Here is a 22,870-nt window from a genome sequence, read left to right as displayed (position 1 = left end):
GTGGCCAGGGTGGTCTTGGAGGTGGCTTTATAGGGCAACCAAGGGCAATGCGTGGGGGATGGAGGCAGCGAGCTCTGGCCCTCTCTTGCCAAGCATTTGGCGGGAGTCTGAGTCCTGGACACTGGAGGAAGCATGGGATGAGTGTGGGATGGAGGTGGTCGCTCTGGCATCCCGCGGTGGTCCGGGAGGTGTGGCAGCTGCGGGCGGGGCGGGGCCTGAATCAGAGTGCTTCACAGCTGACAGCCTGTGCTCCACAACCGCCATGTGGGATGGAGGTGGTCGCTCTGGCGCTGCACTGGACAGGGGACTGCAGAGATGGCTGCTGATCAATTGCCATCCAGGGTCAGAGCAGCCACAGCTTCGCATGGTGGTCCAGGAGGTGTGACAGCTGCGGGCGGGGCGGGGCCTGAATCAGAGTGCTTCACAGCTGACAGCCTGTGATCCACAACCGCCCTCATCTGCTGCTGGCCCTGGTTCCACTCCCATGAGCGCTGCACAGTGCCTGGTCTCTGGGGGACTTGGCAGTGCATGGCGGGGAGGGGCTTCTGTGGCCAGGGTTGTCTTGGAGGTGGCTTGATAGGGCAACCAAGGGCAATGCGTGGGGGATGGAGGCAGGGAGCTCTGGCCCTCGCTTGCCAAGCATATGGCGCGAGTCTGAGTCCTGGACACTGGAGGAAGCATGGGGATGAGTGTGGGATGGAGGTGGTCGCTCTGGCGTCATGTGGTGGTCCGAGAGGTGAGGCAGCTGTGGGCGGGGCGGGGCCTGAATCAGAGTGCTTCACAGCTGACAGCCTGTGATCCACAACCGCTGTGTGGGATGGAGGTGGTCGCTCTGGCGCTGCACTGGGCTGGGGACTGCAGAGATGGCTGCTGACCAATTGCCATCCAGGGTCAGAGCAGCCACAGCTTAGCGCCCTGGTCCAGGAGGTGTGGCAGCTGCGGGTGGGGCGGGGCCTGAATCAGAGTGCTTCACAGCTGACAGCCTGTGATCCACAACTGCTGTGTGGGATGGAGGTGGTGGCTCTGGCGCTGCACCTGGCTGGGGACTGCAGAGATGGCTGCTGACCAATTGCCATCCAGGGTCAGAGCAGCCACAGCTTAGAGCCCTGGTCCAGGAGGTGTGGCAGCTGCGGGCGGGGCGGGGCCTGAATCAGAGTGCTTCACAGCTGACAGCCTGTGCTCCACAACCGCCCTCATCTGCTGCTGGCCCTGGTTCCACCCCCATGAGCGCTGCACAGTGCCTGGTCTCTGGGGGAATTGGCAGTGCATGGCGGGGAGGGGCTTCTGTGGCCAGGGTGGTCTTGGAGGTGGCTTGATAGGGCAACAAACTGCAATGCGTGGGGGACGGAGGCAGCGAGGTCTGGCCCTCTCGCCAAGCATTTGGCGGGAGTCTGAGTCCTGGACACTGGAGGAAGCATGGGGATGAGTGTGGGATGGAGGTGGTCGCTCTGGCATCGCGCGGTGGTCCGGGAGGTGTGGCAGCTGCGGGCGGGGCGGGGCCTGAATCAGAGTGCTTCACAGCTGACAGCCTGTGATCCACAACCGCCATGTGGGATGGAGGTGGTCGCTCTGGCGCTTCACTGGGCAGGGGACTGCAGAGATGGCTGCTGACCAATTGCCATCCAGGGTCAGAGCAGCCACAGCATCCCACAGTGGTCCAAGAGGTGTGACAGCTGCCGGCGGGGCGGGGCCTGAATCAGAGTGCTTCACAGCTGACAGCCTGTGATCCACAACCGCCCTCATCTGCTGCTGGCCCTGGTTCCACTCCCATGAGCGCTGCACAGTGCCTGGTCTCTGGGGGACTTGGCAGTGCATGGCGGGGAGGGGCTTCTGTGGCCAGGGTTGTCTTGGAGGTGGCTTGATAGGGCAACCAAGGGCAACGCGTGGGGATGGAGGCAGCGAGCTCTGGCCCTCTCTTGCCAAGCATATGGCGCGAGTCTGAGTCCTGGACACTGGAGGAAGCATGGGGATGAGTGTGGGATGGATGTGGTCGCTCTGGCGTCGTGCGGTGGTCCGGGAGGTGTGGAAGCTGTGGGCGGGGCGGGGCCTGAATCAGAGTGCTTCACAGCTGACAGCCTGTGATCCACAACCGCTGTGTGGGATGGAGGTGGTCGCTCTGGCGCTGCACTGGGCTGGGGACTGCAGAGATGGCTCTTGACCAATAGCCATCCAGGGTCAGAGCAGCCACAGCGTCCCTCAGTGGTCCGGGAGGTGTGGCAGCTGCGGGTGGGGCGGGGCCTGAATCAGAGTGCTTCACAGCTGACAGCCTGTGATCCACAACCGCTGTGTGGGATGGAGGTGGTTGCTCTGGCGCTGCAGTGGGCTGGGGACTGCAGAGATGGCTGCTGACCAATTGCCATCCAGGGTCAGAGCAGCCACAGCTTAGCGCCCTGTTCCGGGAGGTGTGTCAGCTGCGGGCGGGGCGGGGCCTGAATCAGAGTGCTTCACAGCTGACAGCCTGTGATCCACAACCGCCCTCATCTGCTGCTGGCCCTGGTTTCACCCCCATGAGCGCTGCACAGTGCCTGGTCTCTGTGGGACTTGGCAGTGCATGGCGGGGAGGGGCTTCTGTGGCCAGGGTGGTCCTGGAGGTGGCTTGATAGGGCAACCAAGGGCAATGCGTGGGGGATGGAGGCAGCGAGCTCTGGCCCTCTCTTGCCATGCATTTGGCGGGAGTCTGAGTCCTGGACACTCGAGGAAGCACGGGGATGAGTGTGGGATGGAGGTGGTCGCTCTGGCGCTGCACTGGGCTGGGGACTGCAGAGATGGCTCCTGACCAATAGCCATCCAGGGTCAGAGCAGCCACAGCGTCCCTCAGTGGTCCGGGAGGTGTGGCTGCTGCGGGTGGGGCGGGGCCTGAATCAGAGTGCTTCACAGCTGACAGCCTGTGATCCACAACCGCCCTCATCTGCTGCTGGCCCTGGTTTCACCCCCATGAGCGCTGCACAGTGCCTGGTCTCTGGGGGACTTGGCAGTGCAGGCGGGGAGGGGCTTCTGTGGCCAGGGTGGTCCTGGAGGTGGCTTGATAGGGCAACCAAGGGCAATGCGTGGGGGATGGAGGCAGCGAGCTCTGGCCCTCTCTTGCCATGCATTTCACGGGAGTCTGAGTCCTGGACTCTGGAGGAAGCACGGGGATGAGTGTGGGATGGAGTTGGTCGCTCTGGCGCTGCACTGGGCTGGGGACTGCAGAGATGGCTGCTGACCAATTGCCTTTCAGGGTCAGAGCGGCCACAGTGGCTCGCGATGGTCCTGGAGGGGAGGCAGCTTCAGGCGGGCGGGGTCTTCCGCGAGGATGGAACATTGAGATGGGCGCCCACGAGAGGTAGACGTCAGGAGTGGGCACTATGGGAACCGGAACACTGTGGTCCTTGGTGATCAGTTAGCAGTTGGAGCAGGATAACGACGCTGAGGCAGCTGAGGACCACAGCGATACTCACGGGTTAACTTGACTTTTCCTTCTTGCTTTTCGGGTCTTCACAATCGTCTTTCCCACTGGGATCTTTTTGTAAGTGTGGGTACATTTCCTGAAATTTCATTCTGATGAGTACCTTGGTAAAGAAACTAACAAGTGCTGTTCCCTTTTTACTTTTTCTTTACACACTTCACCTCATCTAGGCCTTTGTTGATGACTACTTTGAGCAGGGAAGGGGGCCTAAAGTTGCAGGGACTCCGTCTTTGCCTTTCTTTCTGACTGTATCTCTATCCTATCTCTTTTCTGTCCTTCCCTTATTACTGTCCCTTCTGTTTCCATTCACCTTTTTTCAACCATGACCTCAGCACAGAAAGTTAGGGTCTAAATTGGAATTGATAAGCTGGGAGATCCCAACTGCTACAAGGAGGGTATGTCCCTGTGAGTATGTGTCCAGGATTCCCCAAGACCCTGTCGGTGATAAAAATCTGGTGTTCCAGAGGTGGCCCCCCTTCTGAGGAAACCAGTGGACCAGGACTGTCCTTTTCTTTGAGTCAGACAGGTGCTGGTTTATTTGACTTTTTCACTACTGTCCCTGTCTTACAGACCAAGGAGAGGGTTCCACACTGAGTCCTTTGGATCTTTGACATCCACTGAGTTCTTTGGATCTTTTGGGGAAAGGGAGGAGTGTTAGGTGTTTTGTGAATATTCCAAGGCTATTTCTAAACAGCAGGCAGCTTTTTGTTCTAAATCAGTTTTGTTCTTTTCCTCTTTGGGTTCACTTCACCTCCTTATTGAGTTTGGGTGTAGGGGTCTCCCTCTTCATGGAAAAGAATTCAAAATTAGATGTGGAGGTGAGTATTTAGGATGAGTAAATAAATCACAGCACATTATACATATATACATGTGTGTCTTTGAAATTTAGATCCTTTTCCCTGCAGTGAGTTCTTTAATCAGTTTGCCAGAAATGCCTACATAGAAATGCTAACCTATTGTAAGACTTGTGAAAGTGAGGAATAGTGACACTTAAGCCTCATTAGGTTGACAATACCTATAGATCTGGTCTCATGCAGACTGAATTTGAAGAAAGCCCAATGGGCCCCGGTAGAAAAGTTTCAGCCCCCAAGTTGGCAGGATATTGAAGTTTGGCTGAGTTGAAGAATCACTATATTCAGTGAATGTAGGGTAACACCAGACCACTCCACCTCCCCAAAATAGAACAACCTCTCAATTATCATCCCCTTCACCTCCCACCTGTAAAAGCCCTTGACCTAGGAATGTGGGCATTTACAACTGCTCTTTGTCCCAGGGAGTTAGTACTACCATTGAACAAAGATGATTCCCAGAAGGGATTCTGGAAGGATTTTGATTCCTATGTATTTTAATTTATTCAGATTCTGAAAATTAATCAGAATCTCACTTTATGCTAGACAGACTCCCTGTAGAACCTTTCCATTTAATGAGTGGCAGAATACAATAACCAAAAACTAGAGCCAAAAAATGATTATTTTCAATGGAGGGAATGAAGTGGTATTTTTGTGTGAGCTTGAAAGTAAAGGGTAATTTTAATAAGCACAGAAGGGGGGGGGGTCTTCCTGCACAGAATTGCTGGTCATCTCTAATGTCTACCAGGATCTCACTGCTTTGACAGTGCAGCCATTTGCTCAGAGACACTGAGAAATCTGAAAGAGAGCTCTGTAGGTTGCCAGTATGTGCAGGTTCTCAAATCAAGCCAGAACCACTTGATCTGAGACAACAAGTCACAGACAATAGCTCTGCTTTGAAGATTTGAAGAGTAGTTGGTTTGCTGTTTCTTTTAAATTTCCCATTCATTTTCATCATGGTGATGAGACGCACACACAAAAATAATTCATGTGTGTAAAGAATACAGGGGATTGATAAAGGTTGGGAGCATATTTTATTAATTGTCTTTATGATTACATGATAAGGAATTGAGCCACCTTGTTCATAGAGCAGATTTTCGGCAATAATGCCTCCCTTGATAAGAGTTTTATTTTTCTTGAAGAAAGTTTCAGGGTGTATTGCTGAGAAAGTTTTCAAATGTCACAGTCTTCCTTTTTATTTTATTTGTTGTGGTGTTACATATTGAACCAGGGCTTCAGGCACACTAGGCAAGCACTCTACCACTGAACTACACTCTAGCCCCACAGTCTTCCTTTGAAAGGAAGAGGTCGGAGCTATTTAACATGTTTATAGAAGTGTTAGGGAAGGGCAAGTTCAGTTTCAACTTCAGGGTGTATGCAGACAGAACCTTCCATAATTTTACTTATAATATATATTTTCTAATATTCATTGAGTACCACCATGATGTCACATTTGTGCTTAGCATGTTAGAATGAATGGCTGGCTTCCACAGGACATTCAGGGGACTTTAGGATTGGTTGAGCCTTGCTGGAGAGAAATGGGAAGGAGAGTGATGGAGCTTATGGGGATGATCTTGAGATAGCCCAGAGTAGATCTGAAGGTAGACTAAAAAAACAAAAACAAGTTTTCATAATGGGAAATTTCAAGCAGGCATCAAAGTAGGCCAAACAGTATACTCTGTGAATACAACCTCAGTTTCAAAAATTATCAACACCTGAACAGTTATTTATCTCTACTACCATTATATTTAATAATCCTTAAAAGCAATTATACACAATACATCAACATGGCTGTGTTCCCAAAACATCCTTTATTTACAAAAATAGACAGCTGCCCTTCATAACCCTGAATTCAAAGACGGATAGTGTTAGGTTGTATGTTTAGGTGTGTGGTTTCTGTTCATTTTAGAGTTGACTGAAATAAGGTTTGATGTTCATCCCTTGCATTATGGATATCTGTTATTTCAGCACCATTTATTGAAAGACCACGGAATTACTTTGGCATCTCTGACAGAAATCGGTTGACTGGGATCCAAGGTGGCAGAGTAGAGGAGATCCTGCTTCAGGCTGCTCTGTGCCTGAATCAGAGAAAGCTATCAGGTGGCTTCTCCTGCTCGGGGTCTTGCCTTGAGGGAACACAACATCTCAGTTCATGTGACAGGACCCCATCCAGCGGATTTTCACAGAATCCACCAGAGCTGCGAACACCAAGCAGAACTCAGAGCCTCTGTGTTCAGGTGAGACTCCAGGCTTCAGTCCCAAAGCCCACAGTTTGAGCACAGGCGCGACTCTCAAGTGGGGGAGCAGAGACACCAACTAAGCACCTCGGTGGAGTGGCAGAACTCCAGGGGATGCTCTGCTCCCACGCAGGTCCCCAGACCACGCTCTAGGCACAGCACAAGGACATCCCAGCTCCCCCCACCTCACCAGACACCCCGACTGGGAAAAGGACTGACTTGACCTTTCTCACCATCTTTGGTGGGTGTGGTTACCAGCTGGATCTGTGACTGAACAGGTACCTGGGTTCCAAATCCACTCCCCCAGCTGTAATAACTCGGTATAGAAACTATCAGCACAAAATCAGCTCTCAGTTGAACAGGAGTGCAGTGCCACCGGGACACTGCCCACTTGGTGCAATCCTAAGTTGGAGGGTGTGAGGTCCCCCAGATGAGACCTGATAAGCAAGAGAGGGGAGGGGGCTAAAACCTAGGAGCAACTCAGAGAGACCAAGATTAGGGAAGCCCAGACAAGAGAGGGAGAGCTTTAGTCTTCTCACACTGGTTACCTACACCACACTGAGGGCAGAGAACCAAGCTTGGAATAGACAACTCTACCTACTAAAAGAGAAGAAAAGGGAACTCTGAGAGTATTTTGTTGTTTGTTTGTTTTGTTTTTTGTTTTCTTCTCTTCCATATTATCCTCTTTCTTTCTCCTCTACCCCTCCTCCTCTGGTCCCCACAACCCCAACATATAACCAAGAACTTTGCATGAAATAGAACTGAGTCACCAGAATAATATAATATAAAGGAATTGCATAAGCCACCCCTCTTTTTTTTTACTTCTCTCTCTCTCTTTTCTCTTTTTTACTTCCTTTTTATTTTTCTTCCTCCCTCTCTTTCTCTTTCAACCTCCTAATTTTTACTATTTTTACTTCTTGTAATTTTCTAAACACATATACATGTTTGTTTTTATGCATTCTACTGTCCTCCCACATACTTGTCTCCCCTAAATTACCTCCTGTCTATTCCCCTGCTACTAACTCTCTTGATTAGAGTTCTCCTCCAAATTTCTAAGTTTTATTAATCCATTGCCCTCACATCTTTTGCCCTTAACATAAAGTCAGATACCTGACCTCTAGTTCTCTGTCCACCACCAGAAGAAAGTGTACATCTTCTATGAAACTACTGATTATATTTTAAATTATAATTGAATCTAGAATAACTAGACATTGAGACTAACTATGAATGTCTTAATAGCAGTAATTTACACATAGGTGATGTACTGTTTATTTTGGGAATGTCAACATTGTCTCTCCCCACAAAGAAGGGATCTTGGAATATACAAGAGCACTACAAATCTATAGGGTAAAAAGAATAACACACCAGTCCCACAGAGCAGGAACGAAATACCAGCAACATGAAAAGACAAGGGAAGAAAATACCACAAACAATTGAAGACAATGCATCATTAGAAGAATAATTAGAAACAGCAGAAAAAGTGACAGAAAAAGATTTCAGGATTTACATTATTCAGATGTTTTGGAATCTCAAAAAAGACATTAGACAACAAATACAGATAGTGAAAGATCACTTTGACAATGAGCTACATAAACAAATCCAAGAAACAAAAGATGACCTCTACAGGGAGATTGAGGACTGAGGAGATATATATATATATATATATATATATATATATATATATATATATATATATATATATATATATAATTACTTGAAATGAAAGAAATATGAACCAAATTTAAAACACAAATGAGAGCATCACCAGCAGAAATACAACTTAGAAGATAGGACATCACGAAGACAAAGTATATTATCTTGAAAAGAATGTAGACAGCACAGCAAAAATGATAAGAAACCATGAGCAGAAAACCCAAGAAATATGGCATAGCATAAAAAGTCCAAATTTAAGAGTCATTGGGATAGAGGAAGGCACAGAGTTCAAAACCAAAGGAATGTGCAAGCTATTCAATGAAATAATATCAGAAATACTTCCAGACATGAAGGATGAAATGGAAATCCAAATCCAAGAAGCCTGCAGGACACTGAATGTGCAAAATCACAACAGACCCATACCAAGACACATTATAATGAAAATTCTCAATATACAGAAATAGGAGAGAATTTTAAGAGCCACAAGAGAAGTGAATCAGATTACACATAGAAGTAAACCAATTAGGTTAACAGCAGATTTTTCAACATATTCCCTGAGAACTAGAAGATCCTGGAACAACATATTTCAAACTGGAAAGATAATGGGTTCCAACCAAAAATCTTGTATCAGGGAGAGAAATGAATTACAGTAGATGGGGTTCGGAAGAGAAGATGGGAGCTAAACTGTGGAGCCAACCTAGATGTCCTTCAGTGGATGAATGGACAAAAAAATGTGGCATTTATACACAATGTAATACTACTCAGCATGATAAAAGAACAAAATCATGGCATTTGCAGGTAAATGGATGGTGTTGGAGAAGATAATGCTAAATGAAGTCAGCCAATTCCTAAAAAACAATGCCAAATATTTTCTCTGCTATAAGTGGGGTGACTTATAGTTGAGTTGGGAGGAACAGCATGGGAGGATGAGATTAATTCTAGGGAGGGGTGGGAGGGAAAGAGAGGAGGAAGGGGATTAGCAAGGATGGTGGAATGTGTTGGACATCATTTTACAAAGTACATATATGAAGATTTGAAATGGGTGTCAACATACCTTATATACAAACAGAGATATGAAAAATTGTGGCATATATGTGTATTAAGAATTGTAATGCAAAAAATAGAACATATATACTGGCATAAACTGAAGTGAACATACTTTATATCCAGAGATAAAAGAAATTGTGCTCTGTATGTGTAATAAGAATTGAAATGCAATCCAGTGTTGTCATGTATTTAAAAAAATTAAATGAATTTTAAAAAAAGAAATAGCTTCACTAAATACAAGAGAGTCTACTTTGGATTCTATTTTATTCTGTTGATTTGCATGTCTCTTCCTAGGCCAAAAGCACACTGGCTTGAATCCTGTAGCTCTACAGTGAGTTGTAAAGTCAAGCAGTCTAGATTCTCTAAAATTTCTTTGGCTCTCCAATATCTTTAACATTTTCATATAAACTTTAGAATCAACTTGTTAATTTCTGTATAAAAACATGCAGGGTTCTTCCAAAATCCTATGTACTCAGCAATAAAAGAGAATAAAATCATGGCATTTTCAGATAAATGCATGGTGTGGGAGAAGATAATGCTCTGTGAATCTAAGCAAGCCCAAAGAAACAAATGCCAAATGTTCTCTCTGATATAAGGAGGCTGACTCATAGTGGGGTAGGGAGGGGGAACAAGGGAGGACTCTGAAACAGAGGGATGCGAGGGGAAGGGAGAGAACATGGGGTTAGAAATGATGGTGGAATGAGAAGGTCATCATTATGCCAAATACATGTATGAAGACATGAATTGGTATGAATATACTTTGTATATGACCAGAGATGTGAACTATTGTGCTCTACATGTGTAATATGAATTGTAATACATTCCACTGTCATAAGTAAATAAAAAAAGAAAAAAAAATGTGTGTTTTATAAGAGATCAATAAATGAGATGCTTTTTTATGTTAGAAATTCAAAATAATAGCTTTTTGTAATATATAAGTAATCTCAAAGTCTAAAAATTATTCCATGTACAATATCATGTGGTATATGTTTTTGTCATTTTACCCTTCTTACATACTAACATTTCTGTTGTAAGGACCCAGCTCCCTTGGAAGATTTCAGCAATCATTAATGGCAAAAGCAGCTGCCACCCATAAGTTCAAAAAATGGAGATATCCAGCAAGATGTAGATACTGTGAACACATTGTCATATTTCAAGGTCTTAAATGCCAAGAGGTAAGATCTTTTTGGAATCACAATTTTTTCTTTTGCTATATACTTTTTTGTTATGATTTTACTTATTTAGAGATGTGTGTGTCCACACACAAACACACATTTAAATATATATAAATTTGTTGTTTGTACTCCTGGGAACTAAATTTAGGGTCTTGCACATGCCATATTTTTAGAGAGAGAAAAGAGAAAGAGAGAGGAAGAGAGACACACACACACACACACACACACACAGAGAGAGAGAGAGAGAGAGAGAGAGAGGAGAGAGAGAGAGAGAGAGATTTTTAATATTTATTTTTCAGTTTTCGGTGGACACAATATCTTTTTTTAAATTTTATTTTTATGTAGTGCTGAGGATCCAACCCAGCACCCTGCGCACACCAGGGGAGCGCATTACCGCTTGAGCCACATCCCCAGCCCATACACTCTTTCTTAAAATTGTGCTTTGAAATGGGCTCTTGCAAGATTGGTCTGGCCTTTAACTTGTGAAATTCCTGTTTCAACCCCTCAAGTAGCTGGAATCATGGGCACATGCCATCACACCTAGCTTGCCAGTACATGTTTAATAAAGTCCCACAGTTTATTTTTGTAGTTTTCTTATTTGTTTTCCTGTTAAATGTAATTCACAAACCACAAATAGTATTTTTTCACTTATTTTTGTCGTTATTAGTCGGCCTGTATTTTGCTTAGTTGTGAATAATTTTAAGGTGAGTCAATCAGTTTTCAAATATCATTTTCTTATAGTGTCTTCTTATCTGCCATAAAAAATGCATGGCAAACTTAACCATCGTTTGCGGACATCGTAAACTTCGGGGGAAAATACACCTATTTGGAGCAGAATTGTCCTGTGTTGCCAAAAAGGAGCCAGATGGCATTCCTTTCATAATCAAAATGTGTACTTCAGAAATCGAAAGGACTGCCTTGAGTTTACAAGTATGTTGTTTACTCTTAAAACTCTAAAAACATAAATGCCTTTGTGATTTGATTTAATGAAAAAGAGATTTTAAGAAAATCAGCACTCTCCATTTGTAATAACTAAATTTATTCACATTTATTTGGAAAATGTTAATTTATTTGACTTCAACTTGTATTTTTTAAATACTAATAAAAATTGAAGTAGATACATCAACTCTGTCTAGATGTCTGCATTTAGCCCTTTGTACTAAAGTGAAATATTGCATTCTGTTTTTCTTTTCTCTTCAAGGGCATCTATAGAGTCAGTGGCAACAAGGCAAAAATCGCAATCCTGTGTCGAGCTCTGGAAAGTGGAAGGCATTTAGTAGATCTGTCCGAATTTTCTTCACACGATATATGTGAAGTGTTAAAATTTTACCTACAAAAGGTTAAAGTTTTATTCTAAACCTACCATCAAATGCAAAGAGCAAAAATATTTTATATTGAATATTTTTCATTGGTATAGACTATGTCATCACCCCCCTCATTATTCTAAGATTTTATAATGATGTACTTTGATGTGGATATATTTCCATCCAGTATTCTGGCCACTCCATGAGCTCCGTCAGTTGTGAGCACTTTAGTTCTTGGAACTTTTCTTGATTTTTATTGCCATTCTCCCACCCTTGTACTTGAAGCTCTTCTTTGGAGATGTGTGTGTGTACCATACACAAACACACATATAAATATTTATAAATTTGTTATTTGTACTCGTGGGGATTAAAAATTCAGGGTCTTGCACTTGCTTGGCAAGCATACTTGTTCTCCAGTTCCCTTACCTTTTCTTTATTGTTCTTTTTTTCTTCAAAAACTTTCTAAGACATTTCCTTGTCTTTTTCTTCTTGAATAAGTAAATTACTCCATTTGTGAGATCATGTTTTAATATTCAAGAAGTCTGATTTTCTATTCTTTTGATCACATTTTTTAAATGATTATATGATGCTCTTTTATTGTGGATGTTCATAGATTTTTCTCATTAAGGGTTCTTTTCTCTATTTGGCCTCTAACCTCTGTAGAAATACAATCTGACCCTCATATATAACATTAAATTTTCTATAGCAACATAAAAATTAAAAATAAAAAAGTGATTTTTAACATTTCATTTAACATTTTGAATATCTAGTTTTTCAAATTATGAGGTATTTTGTTTATTTATGTATTTGTATTGCAGCTCTTTTTCTTTGAAATCTGGTATCTATTTTTCATTTAGAACACATCTCAATTTAGATCAGTTGCATTTCCAGTACTCTTTCACCATATCTGACTAGTTGCCAGCATATTGACAGCATCATTTTAGAACTTCATTTTGTTCTTTTTCCATCCATTTTGATTTTTGTCTTTCATGGTGGCTAGTTACATGAGTTTGGACTTGAAATCACTTTGGAAGCACTTGAACACATCAAGGCTTTTTAAAAACTTTGAACTTTACTATAAAGTGGTCTAGGTGGACTGTTTGGTATATGCCTAACTACATGTCTCTAGTTCCCTGTTCTGGCACTGGTGTGATCCTCCTGGGAAGGCATTTTTTCTAATTGTAGATGAACACAATACTTTTAATTAATTTATTTATTTTTATGTGGTGCTGAGGATCCAACCTAGTGCCTCACACATGCCAGATGAGTGCCCTACCATGAGGCACAACCCCAGTCCCCCAGGAAAGGGTTTTTTCCTTGCCTAGAGATGCAGTACCAATACTGTGGAAGCCAGGGTTACTAAGACTGTAGGATCTGTGCTTTCAGTGTGCATATAGCCAACATATCCCCGTTTGAAAACAGTTACCTCTGTGGTCCTTATGTTTGGCATTGCCTCGATTCAGAGAGCCTCTGTATCCCATTGCCCAGAGAAAAATTTTCCAGTTTTAGAAAGGAGATTGCCCTAGTACATGGAGTGGAGACAGGATTCTATAGAGAGCTAAGCTTTCTCCGCTGGCCCACCTGCAACCTAAGCCAAGATCAGAGGACCTGGTAGTGATTGTCCACATCCCTTTAGGATTCTGAAAATCATGTTGAGTGACAAAGAGTCAGTTCTCTTGGAAATGCTGCATCAGGACTTATTCATCTGCTCTTCTACTTGTGAATTGTTGCTTTTTGTTTTCTCTATTTTCCTAGTCCTTATGAGCCTACTGTATTTTAGTGGAATTGCAGGAGGGAAAGAAATTAAGTATAAATTGCTGGGTCTACAATGTTAGCCCAGGAAAGCATTGATAACCCTTTAATCACATTCTACAGATTCCTCAACTGAGAAATGGAGGTTGATACCTTTGAATGACTGGAAGTCTCATAATGTGTCATCCTTAACCTTGTTTAGTTAGTCAGGGAAAGGAGATGAATTGGGTCCAATACAATAAACTTGCATTCTGTTGAGGAATTTTATATGTCTAAGACTTTCATTTGGCAAAGTGTGCTCAATTCTTGCAATAGTGTTAGAGAGTAGCCTTTATCTGACTCATTGACCTAAAGCTCCAAGAGGTGATGTGACTTGCTTCAGATCCCAGAGTGGTTGAAGATAGAAACTGATCACAGGGCAACACCTTAACTTCCCACAGATACTATAGGACATCAGGTAGCCAACGATTCACTGAATTTTTTATTGTAGGTCAGTAGAAACATTAAAATTCATTTTGGCAGTGGATATTTGTTGTAAGAACTTCTTTTGACCTATTCATGGCAAATCAGCCTGTTTGAAAGTTTCATGAGATGTTGACAGTCTGTTTTTGTAGGTCATATTATCTTGTGCTGATCTTCATTCTTGCCTAAGTAAAATCTGTGCCCTTTAGCACTTTGATATTTTTACCCCTTACTCATAAAATCCATGGGTTTCTGATTCATTTTATAGATTCTGTTCACTATTCTATGTTTGTTCCAGTAAAACAGCTGAAGATTATATATTTGGGGGGCAGATGTGAATAGAAGAGTTTTAAAATCCCATAATGAAGCTTAAAGCTTAAACTTCATTTAAAGTTTAGAATTTCACTCATTATCCATTAATTTGTTATTAACATAAATATAATTTATAGTCAAGATTTTGATTTGCTTTCTAAGTCACTTCTCTACCAAACATATATATTATATTTAATGGGCAGGGATGAAGCTCAGTACTAGAGTGCTTGCATAGCATGCTTGAGGTCCTAGGTTCAATCCCCAATACTGAAAATGATATCAATAAATACAGATTGACTTTAGAAAATTTTGTTAATCTAAAGGGGACATGCTAAATTATTTGAGTAATTCTCACTTATAGTTGACTTTAACAAAGAAAACAGGCAGAAGATTTTTTCAAAATATTTATTTTTTGGTTGTAGCGGGATGCAATACCTTTATTTTATGTAGTGCTGAGGATCAAACCCAGGCCCCTGCATGTGCTAGGCAAACACTCTACCTCTGAGCCACAACCTCAGCCCAAAGGTATTTTTAATATAATTTTGTTTCTTTAGCTACCAGAGCCATTGGTTTTATTCCAATGGTACCAGGAATTTATGCAGCTTGCAAATGTCATCCAACAAATTAACCAAGAACAGGACACCAAAAGGGACAACTCTGAAGACAATACATCTCCAAATATGTGTACAGATATCAACCAAATTTTTCTCAAAACCAAGGACCTTGTAAGAAAATTGCCACCGTTCAATTTTAACACTCTACATTACCTTATCATCCATCTTAAGAGGTAAGAATTTTTATACCATCTTAGCCATTTTTAATTCAACAGGGCAATAGTATTCAGTACATTTACATTGTTATGATTTTCAAAATGATTTTTAGGATGTTTTTATTATGTTTTGGGAGAGGGAGACATTGAATACATGTTCATGCAGCAAACATGGTTCCCTCAGATGCTTCCTGTGTGCCAGGCTCTGGCTGGGGAAACTAGGGTGGAAATATAGGGTTTCTGCTATTTGTGGGTTTATCCTCTTGGGGTACAGGTCTGTATATAACCACAGTTCACCATCATTCTTTTTCTAGTAGCTTGTAGGCATGCAGAGGAAGTTTTGTGGGTAGGAATAGAGCAGAAGAGGCAAAAGGCCTTGTGTCTGATTTTAAGAACTGAGTGGTGATTTGGTATTGAATGTGCAGAAGAGCATATGAGGCAGAGAGAAATGACATGGAGACACAAGAAAGCATTTTGCATTTAGAAAATTTGATTTCATTAGGCTACAATATAGCAAGCAGTAGCAGGAACTGTGCTAGCCTTCCTAGAGACTTGATAAAAAATCTTACCTACCTGGCAGATTAGTTGACCAAGGTGTTTCTATGCCCACTAAAGACCTTGGAATCAGGAATTTCACATATTCAGATTTGCCTGCTAGACCTTTCTGACAGTAATTAAGATCTCCTTTTTAAATTTCTTTTTAAATTTATTTTTTGTGGCTGGAATTGTGGCTCAGCAGTAGAGATTGTGCAAGGCCCTGGGTTGGAACCTCAGTCCCACATACAAATAAATAAATAAAATAAAAATTTAAAAAAATTTATTAGTTCAAATCAGTTATACATGACAGCAGAATGCTTTTCAATCCATTGTACACAAATGGAGCACAAATTTTCATTTCTCTGTACATGATGTAGAGTCATACCACATGTGCCGTCATACATGTACTTAGGGTAATGATGTTTGTCTCATTCCACCATCTTTCCTACCCCATACCCCTCCTCTTCCTTCCCTCTCCTGAGCCCAATCAATGTTCCTCCATCCCCAGGAACCCAATTATGTATCAACATTTATTTATCAGAGAGAATTTTGGCCTTTGATTTTGGGGGATTGGCTTACTTCATGATATTCACCAACTCCATCCATTTACCTATAAATGCCATTATTTTATTCCCTTGTAATGCTGAGTAATAGTCCATTGTGTATATATACCACAGTTTTTTTTAACTATTCATATCTTGAAGGGCTTCAAATTATTCCATGAAATAGAAAAGGAGGAAACCCTTCCAAACTCATTCTGTGAAGCTAGTATCATCCTGATACCCAAACCAGCCAGAGACACATCAAGGAAAGAAAATTTCAGACCCATATCTACACGATGAACATAGATGCAAAAATTCTTAATAAAATTCTGGCAAATCACATACAAAAACATATGAAAAAAAAAAAACAATGCACCATGATCAAGTTGTGTATTCCAGGGATGAAAGGTTGGTTCAACATACAGAAATCAATAAATGTAATTCATCACATCAATAAACCTAAAGAGAAGAAACCTATGATTATATCAATTGATGCAGAGAAAGCATTTGACAAAATACAGTACCTTTTCATGTTCAAACTATTAGAAAAACTAGGGGTAGTAGGAATATACCTCAACATAGTAAAAGCTCTCTATTTTAAACCTAAGGCTAACATCATTCTAAATGAACAAAAATTGGAAGCATTCCATCTAAAAATTGTTCAACATAATCCTTGCCACTCTAGCCAGAGCAATTAGGTGAAAGAAATTCAAGGGAATACAAATAGGAAAAGAAGAACTTAAATTACCATTTTTGCCAACGACATATTTTATACTTGGAGGATCCAAAAAACTCCACCAGAAAACTTCTAAAATAATAAATGAATTTGGCAAAGTAGCAGGATATAAAATTAATACCCATAAATCAAATGCATTTCTATACATCAGTGGTGAATCCTCTGAAAGACAAATAGCAAAGCTACTTTACCCATAGATGAATCTAGTATCATCCTGATAGCTAAACCAGGCAGAGACAGATTTCTTTGGATAGTCATAGAAATATCAACCTGAGAGTGTTTGAAGTAAAACCAGAACATTGATAGTGGCAATAGAACAGAGAGGTGTTCAGGAGAGAGAACCATCCAGGCTAGAAAACTAGCTGTGGGCAGCTGGGAGTGTGGCTAGTGATAGAACACTTGCCTAGCACATGTGAGACACTGGGTTTGATACTCAGCACTGCATAAAAATAAATAAATAAAATAAAGGTATTGTGTCCATCTCTAGGTAAAAATTATTTTTTTAAAAAAGAAAACTAACTGGGCAGTGAGAGAGAAATTGACAGTGCTGTTTCAGTTTCCAGTTCTTATACTGGAACGGGGAGTATATCCCACATACAATGATGGAGCAATTTTTAGAGGTGTTTTTCTTCCTTCTGCTACTGAGTTCAGTAGTTCCTTCTACTTACATGCATTTTATCCTAATATAGTACTCTGAAACTCAGTTTGGTGTGTGGTAAGTATCATAATGAAACAAAGGATTCTTTCCCTGGACCCACCAAACTTGACCCTTGACAAACGTTTTGTAGTCTTCTATAGCCCGAGTTTTCTCCAACCTTCTCAAGTCATAGTAAAATAACATTAAAGACATCTATTAGGCAAATCTCATACACTTTATGTGTTCTTCTTTTCAGGGTTGCAGACCATTCGGAAGAAAACCTGATGAACTCAAAAAACTTGGGGGTGGTATTTGGACCCTGTGTCATGAGGCCCAGGCCTTCAACCACTCCTGGTACCATCTCCTCCTCTCTTGTTGCATATACCAATCAGGCCCTGTTGGTAGAATTCCTCATTACCAATGCAGAGATGATCTTTGATGGATCCCTAGAGCCACAAAGTGTTTCATCTAGTACTGACGTTGTTGCACCTCGGGTGGATAAAAGCCCTCCTTGCAAACCCGTAATATCAACAGAACATTCCACAAAGTCACAATATTTTTCTATGAAGCAAGTGAGTTTTGACCATTACAGAATTGCATTAAATTTGTGATGTTTATGTTAACAAGTTAATAGTCTTTGAACTGTTTGTTTTGAGATGTGTTTTGCTTTTAGTTTAAAACTTTTCTTGTTTCAATAGGATATTCACACTGCAGATATTGAAATTAAAAATTATGAATTGGCTACATCATTTGAGGAATCAGAACGCAAGCAAAATGCATTGGAAAAATGGGATGCATGTCTCATTGGTGAGTGGTCATGTAACATATATCCTTGCATATTTCAAACCTTGCCAAGAAGTCGTGATTAAAAACCAAGGTGAGGGCTGGGCTTGTAGCTCAGTGGTAAAACGCTTGCCTCGGCATGTGTGTGGCCATGAGTTGGATCCTCAGTACCATATAAAACAAATAAATAAAGATAAAAATATTGTGTCCATCTACAATACTCATCCTTTAAAAAAAACAAGGGGTATTAAGTTGAGGTAAGTTCCAACTTCAAGGTTTTATTAGTTAACTTTTCTAGCCATTGAGAAAGTTTAGTGAATGTCATTTAAATGAATATCATGCTTTGTTTCTCTCTTGTAAAAAGATATCTTGAAATTCATAAATTATTTTTGTTCTCTCTCTGAGATTTGTTTTCACCTTCACTTCTTTGTCATCAATTAAAGTCAAAACAGAAAAAAGCTGGACTCCTGAAACTCAAAAAAAAAAAAAAAATAGACTCCTAAAGTTTTTTGATGTCCCTTTACCTGTGGCCTAACTTTAGCACATTAAGCACACATGTCTTCCATTTTCTTGGCTCCAGTCTTTTTGTTCACTGTTTTTAATCATTTTATTTCAGTGTATCATTTCTGGTAAGGGGGTTGAAAACCTTCCATTCCTTACTGCTCTAGTAGAGCTTAATCTGAATTTTTCAATATATAGTCATAAATGTTAAATTTGATATATAAAATTAATGAAATATCAATAAGTGTAGCCTGAGAAAGTCTGAAAACAAAGAGTCCATTTCCTCTCTGCAAAGAAAAACACTGGACTCACTGATTCCATTTATCTGATTTGATCTTATCAGCACTTCTGTGCTATGAACCTTGGCCTCATTTAAGCCATAGTTAACAGTCTCAGGAAGGGAAATAATGCCAAGGGTCATGTCCTTAAATTATTGTTGATTCAGGATTTGAACCTCATCCTGTCTCATTCCTAAATGTAACCTTGTTTTGCTGTCCAATGAAATTGGATTTCCAGATAGGTATAGTAATAACAATAAATAATTTTAAAATATTTGAAATTTTCATTACATACCAGGTAATTCTGAACCTTTTATTTAGAAGATCATTAACAACACATGCCAACATATCTCCACATAGGAGTTTGTCTTGACAGAAGAAGGCAGGTAGGGCTAGTGCATTAGGCTTGCCCAGGGCAGAACTGGAGCAGGAGCTGAGACAGCACCCAGGCAGCTAGAAGTGGTGCTAGAAGTTCTGCAGGACTGTAAATTTGTTTTGGTGGTTGCCATCCAACCACAATGGCTCAGCTCCCTTCTATCAATGTGGAGAAGGGCCCAGGACAGCAAATCACAGGAGCACTGCCTGAGAACCAGGGAAGAGAGGCCAGCAGCCTCAGGTGAGGAAGGAGGTCAGATGAGATGATGACCTGCGATCATCATCAAGTGATGCTGCTGTGCACCTGTCTTCAAACCACTGCCCAAGGATGTGGGAGAAGGACCAGGTGGCAGGGATGAGGACTGTGGGCTATGAACAGGGCTGTTGGAAAGCCATCAGACCAGTGGCAAGGCACACAATTGTCTGATGTTTCTCAGCAGGGAGAAGAGGATCATGGCCAGAGGGCTGCACCTTTCTAGTAACAGGAGCTTCTAAGGCACATGCAGCAAAGACAGAGTGGGAGATGCTAGGGTTGTAGGTGAGAAAACAGGGACCTTGGGACCAGACTAGAGGAGAAAGAGAAGAAGGTAAGTTTGGAGTCTCCAGAACCAGTAGCACAATGGCAATTCTGACAGCTCTTCAACCTTCCTTTGTGCAGAGGATGTTGCCATGTATTAGTGGATCAGCTGGGAGAGCATCCAAGTTCTCTCTGGTGTGTTGCCCTCAGTATGGACAGAATGTAGCTGGAGAGCAGATTAAGTGACAGGCAAAGTCCTTGGGATTCAGGACATGGAGTTTGTTGGTGTACAGAATAGTGTTACTGTTCTAGAGTTACCATTGTCTGCCTGTTGAAATCAGGAAAGTCTTAACACAGAAAATATTCATTCATGGGTAGTATATTAAAACAAGTAACTACAGGAAGTGTTTTTTTTTATTTTATGTGCTTTGTGACTATTTATACTATTAAGATAAATTTTAAAAAGTAATGCTTTAATTAAAAATGTGCCTTTAATATTGTATGGATTTTTAATTCCTCTGCATAGATGACTGAGAAAATAGTGTTGGAAAAATATGTAAGTCTCTGTTGTTTGAGAGAATGCCCATTCATAATAACCACACTTCCTTATTAACCAAGCTTCATGAAGTTAAAAAAAAATCTCTTCTTTTTCAGATCACAAAGAACTTGAATCATCATCACAAAAGATGGACAATATATGTAAAACCATGAAACCACTTAGTCTGAAATCTGATGTGACAACAAATGATATACAGAGGCCTATGCCAAGCACCAAGATCAGATGTTGCTGTTTGCCTGTAGATAGATTCCATCTTGCAAGCTCTCCTAATGAGAAAAACAGGAGAAATGTGGGAAATGTCAATTCAGACAAGTTTTGCCAGAATCTTACCTTTGAAGGACTTAATATAAAAGATACCTCTACTACTGTTGGCTCCCAAATTAATGGTTTTGATCAGCAGATTTCAGAAAAAACTCAGGAACAACAATGTGAACTAAAGAACTTAATTGGCATGAGTGCAGTGATTGTTCCAAGTGTACTCCAGGAAAAAGTGACAATGAGCATCAATGATAGTGGTGACCATTCCAATGGTGCCACACAGCCCAACACGCCAGCCAGTTCAGCAAGAGAGGCACCAGTGAGACTGTCTTCTCATTCTCACCGTCTTGCTCCTGCAAGAGCACCCAGAATACTGCAGCCCCATCTCGGGACAACATTTTACAAACCACCTATCCTGACCAGCAAAGTCAGGGGGACTGAGGAGAGACCAGCTTCACCTTCAGCAGCAGTGCCTCCTAGCACAGCTCTTACTCCCCTGAGTCATGTGGAGACATCTGTTCCAGAGGCAGACAGCACATCAGCTTATGCTTTGAAACCAGCTGCTGAGCCTAAAGAGAACTGTGAGGAGGTTGGCCTGCCTGACATGAATCCAATGTGCCAGGGACTCAGGCTAAAACAAATGGAAGAGGTACAAGACCTTGAATTTGAAATGCCACAGTTTGTGTAGGTTGTCAAAATTCAGTTTTTCTTTTTCTTGTTTCATTTTATTATTGTGTTTATTTTATGAAAGAATGTTGTAACAGAACCACTTTTGTATAGGATTTTCAAAGTTTATATTTTGCCTTTTGGCCTTGTATTGTGTTTGCTAGTCATATAGAATGATAGTGTTTTAGTCATATAGAATGATAGTGCCTCACTGGTATTGTCTTTAAATTCTGTGTTTTTGAAGTTTTGCATAAAATAAGTATTATAATTTAAAATTTAAAATAATTTTCTCTATAAAATGATTCATGTAAATGCATCTTTAATGTATAATATTGTTCTCAACAAAGAGGGGCAGTAGGGAAAAATGAGCTTTATTTTGGAGCAAACCTGGTGCTGACTCATAAAATGCTTCTGAATGCAAGTGCCTGAAAAATCTTGATTGGGTATGAATATATTTTTTTCCCACATAATGTTCTAGTGCATCTTTGACCACTTGTGTTGTTCACTTAACTTTTTAAATATTTACATAGTGGCCTAAAAGCTTGTGAATCTGTGTTTACTAGAATTCTACTTGTCAATTTTTACATATGGTAATTAATACAATTGTAGAAAGAAAATGCACTTCAATACTAAAAAGTTTGAGACATTGGCAGAGACAACACAGACGAACAGAGTTGAGGCATCTTGAGTTTAAGAGACCTGTAACCTCACTGCTGTCAGCTTCAGCCTATTGCTGGATTGCCTGCGACTTCTGGCTGTCTGCTGACGAGAGCAAGTGGCCAACAGCTAGGGCAAGATAAAGCTCTCTCTGGTGGCTGTGGTTCTGCTGCTGCTCTGCGCAGCATGGCTGAGCAGGATGACAAGAAAAGGACATGGGTACCATGGTCGTCATCGACCTGGGGACCACTTACTCCTGCTTCAGGGCGTTCAAGAATGGCCAGTGGAGATCATCTCCAATGATCAGGGAAAGTGCATCAGGCCTTATTATGTGGCCTTCACCCCTGAAGAAGAACATCTGATCCTCGATACAGTCAAGAATCAGCTCAGAACACTGTGGTACCCACCAAGAAGTCTCAGATCTTTTCTACAGCTTCTGATAATCAACCTACTGTTGCAATCAAGGTCTATGAAGGTAAAGGACCCCTGAAAAAAGACAACCACCTTCTGGGTACATTTGATCTAACTGGAATTCCTCCTGTGGGGTCCCCCAGATTGAAGTCACTTTTGAGATAGATGTGAATGTTATTTTTGGGGGCGACAGCTGAAGACAAAGGTAAAGAGAACAAAAATAAGATTACAATTACCAATGACCAAAATTGCCTGACACCTGAAGAAATTGAAAAGATGGTTAATGATGTTGAGAAGTTTGCTGAGGAAGACAAAAGATGCAAGGAGTGCCTTGATGAATTGGAAATGACTTGGAAAGCTATGCCTACTCTCTAAAGTATCAGATTGGAGATAAAGAAAAGTTGGGAGG

At 41.6% G+C, this 22,870-nt stretch overlaps 2 protein-coding genes across 2 annotated transcripts in view; one reads left to right on the top strand and one right to left on the bottom strand.

The window, feature by feature from the left end:
• Positions 1-3,243: 3,243 nt before the first annotated feature.
• LOC143404414 (rho GTPase-activating protein 29-like) lies at positions 3,244-22,836 on the top strand. The gene is made up of 10 exons (XM_076862564.2): positions 3,244-3,322; positions 10,266-10,405; positions 11,147-11,335; positions 11,607-11,744; positions 14,790-15,022; positions 17,713-18,028; positions 18,155-18,263; positions 20,565-21,411; positions 22,401-22,525; positions 22,655-22,836. Exons 1-10 carry the CDS (start codon positions 3,244-3,246, stop codon positions 22,834-22,836), a joined length of 2,358 nt encoding a protein of 785 aa, XP_076718679.2.
• The window catches only part of LOC143405204 (volume-regulated anion channel subunit LRRC8B-like), a 176,894-nt gene continuing 159,395 nt past the window's right edge, over positions 5,372-22,870 (bottom strand). Inside the window, exon 9 of the mRNA XM_076863583.1 lies at positions 5,372-5,899. The gene's annotated coding sequence lies outside the window, so the exon portion shown is untranslated. The remainder of the gene's footprint in view (positions 5,900-22,870) is intronic.

The sequence above is a fragment of the Callospermophilus lateralis genome, chromosome 7 (assembly GCF_048772815.1).
Source record: "Callospermophilus lateralis isolate mCalLat2 chromosome 7, mCalLat2.hap1, whole genome shotgun sequence".
Lineage (NCBI taxonomy): Eukaryota > Metazoa > Chordata > Mammalia > Rodentia > Sciuridae > Callospermophilus > Callospermophilus lateralis.
Note: the sequence above shows the minus strand (reverse complement) of the source record. Positions and strands in the feature narration are given on the sequence as shown.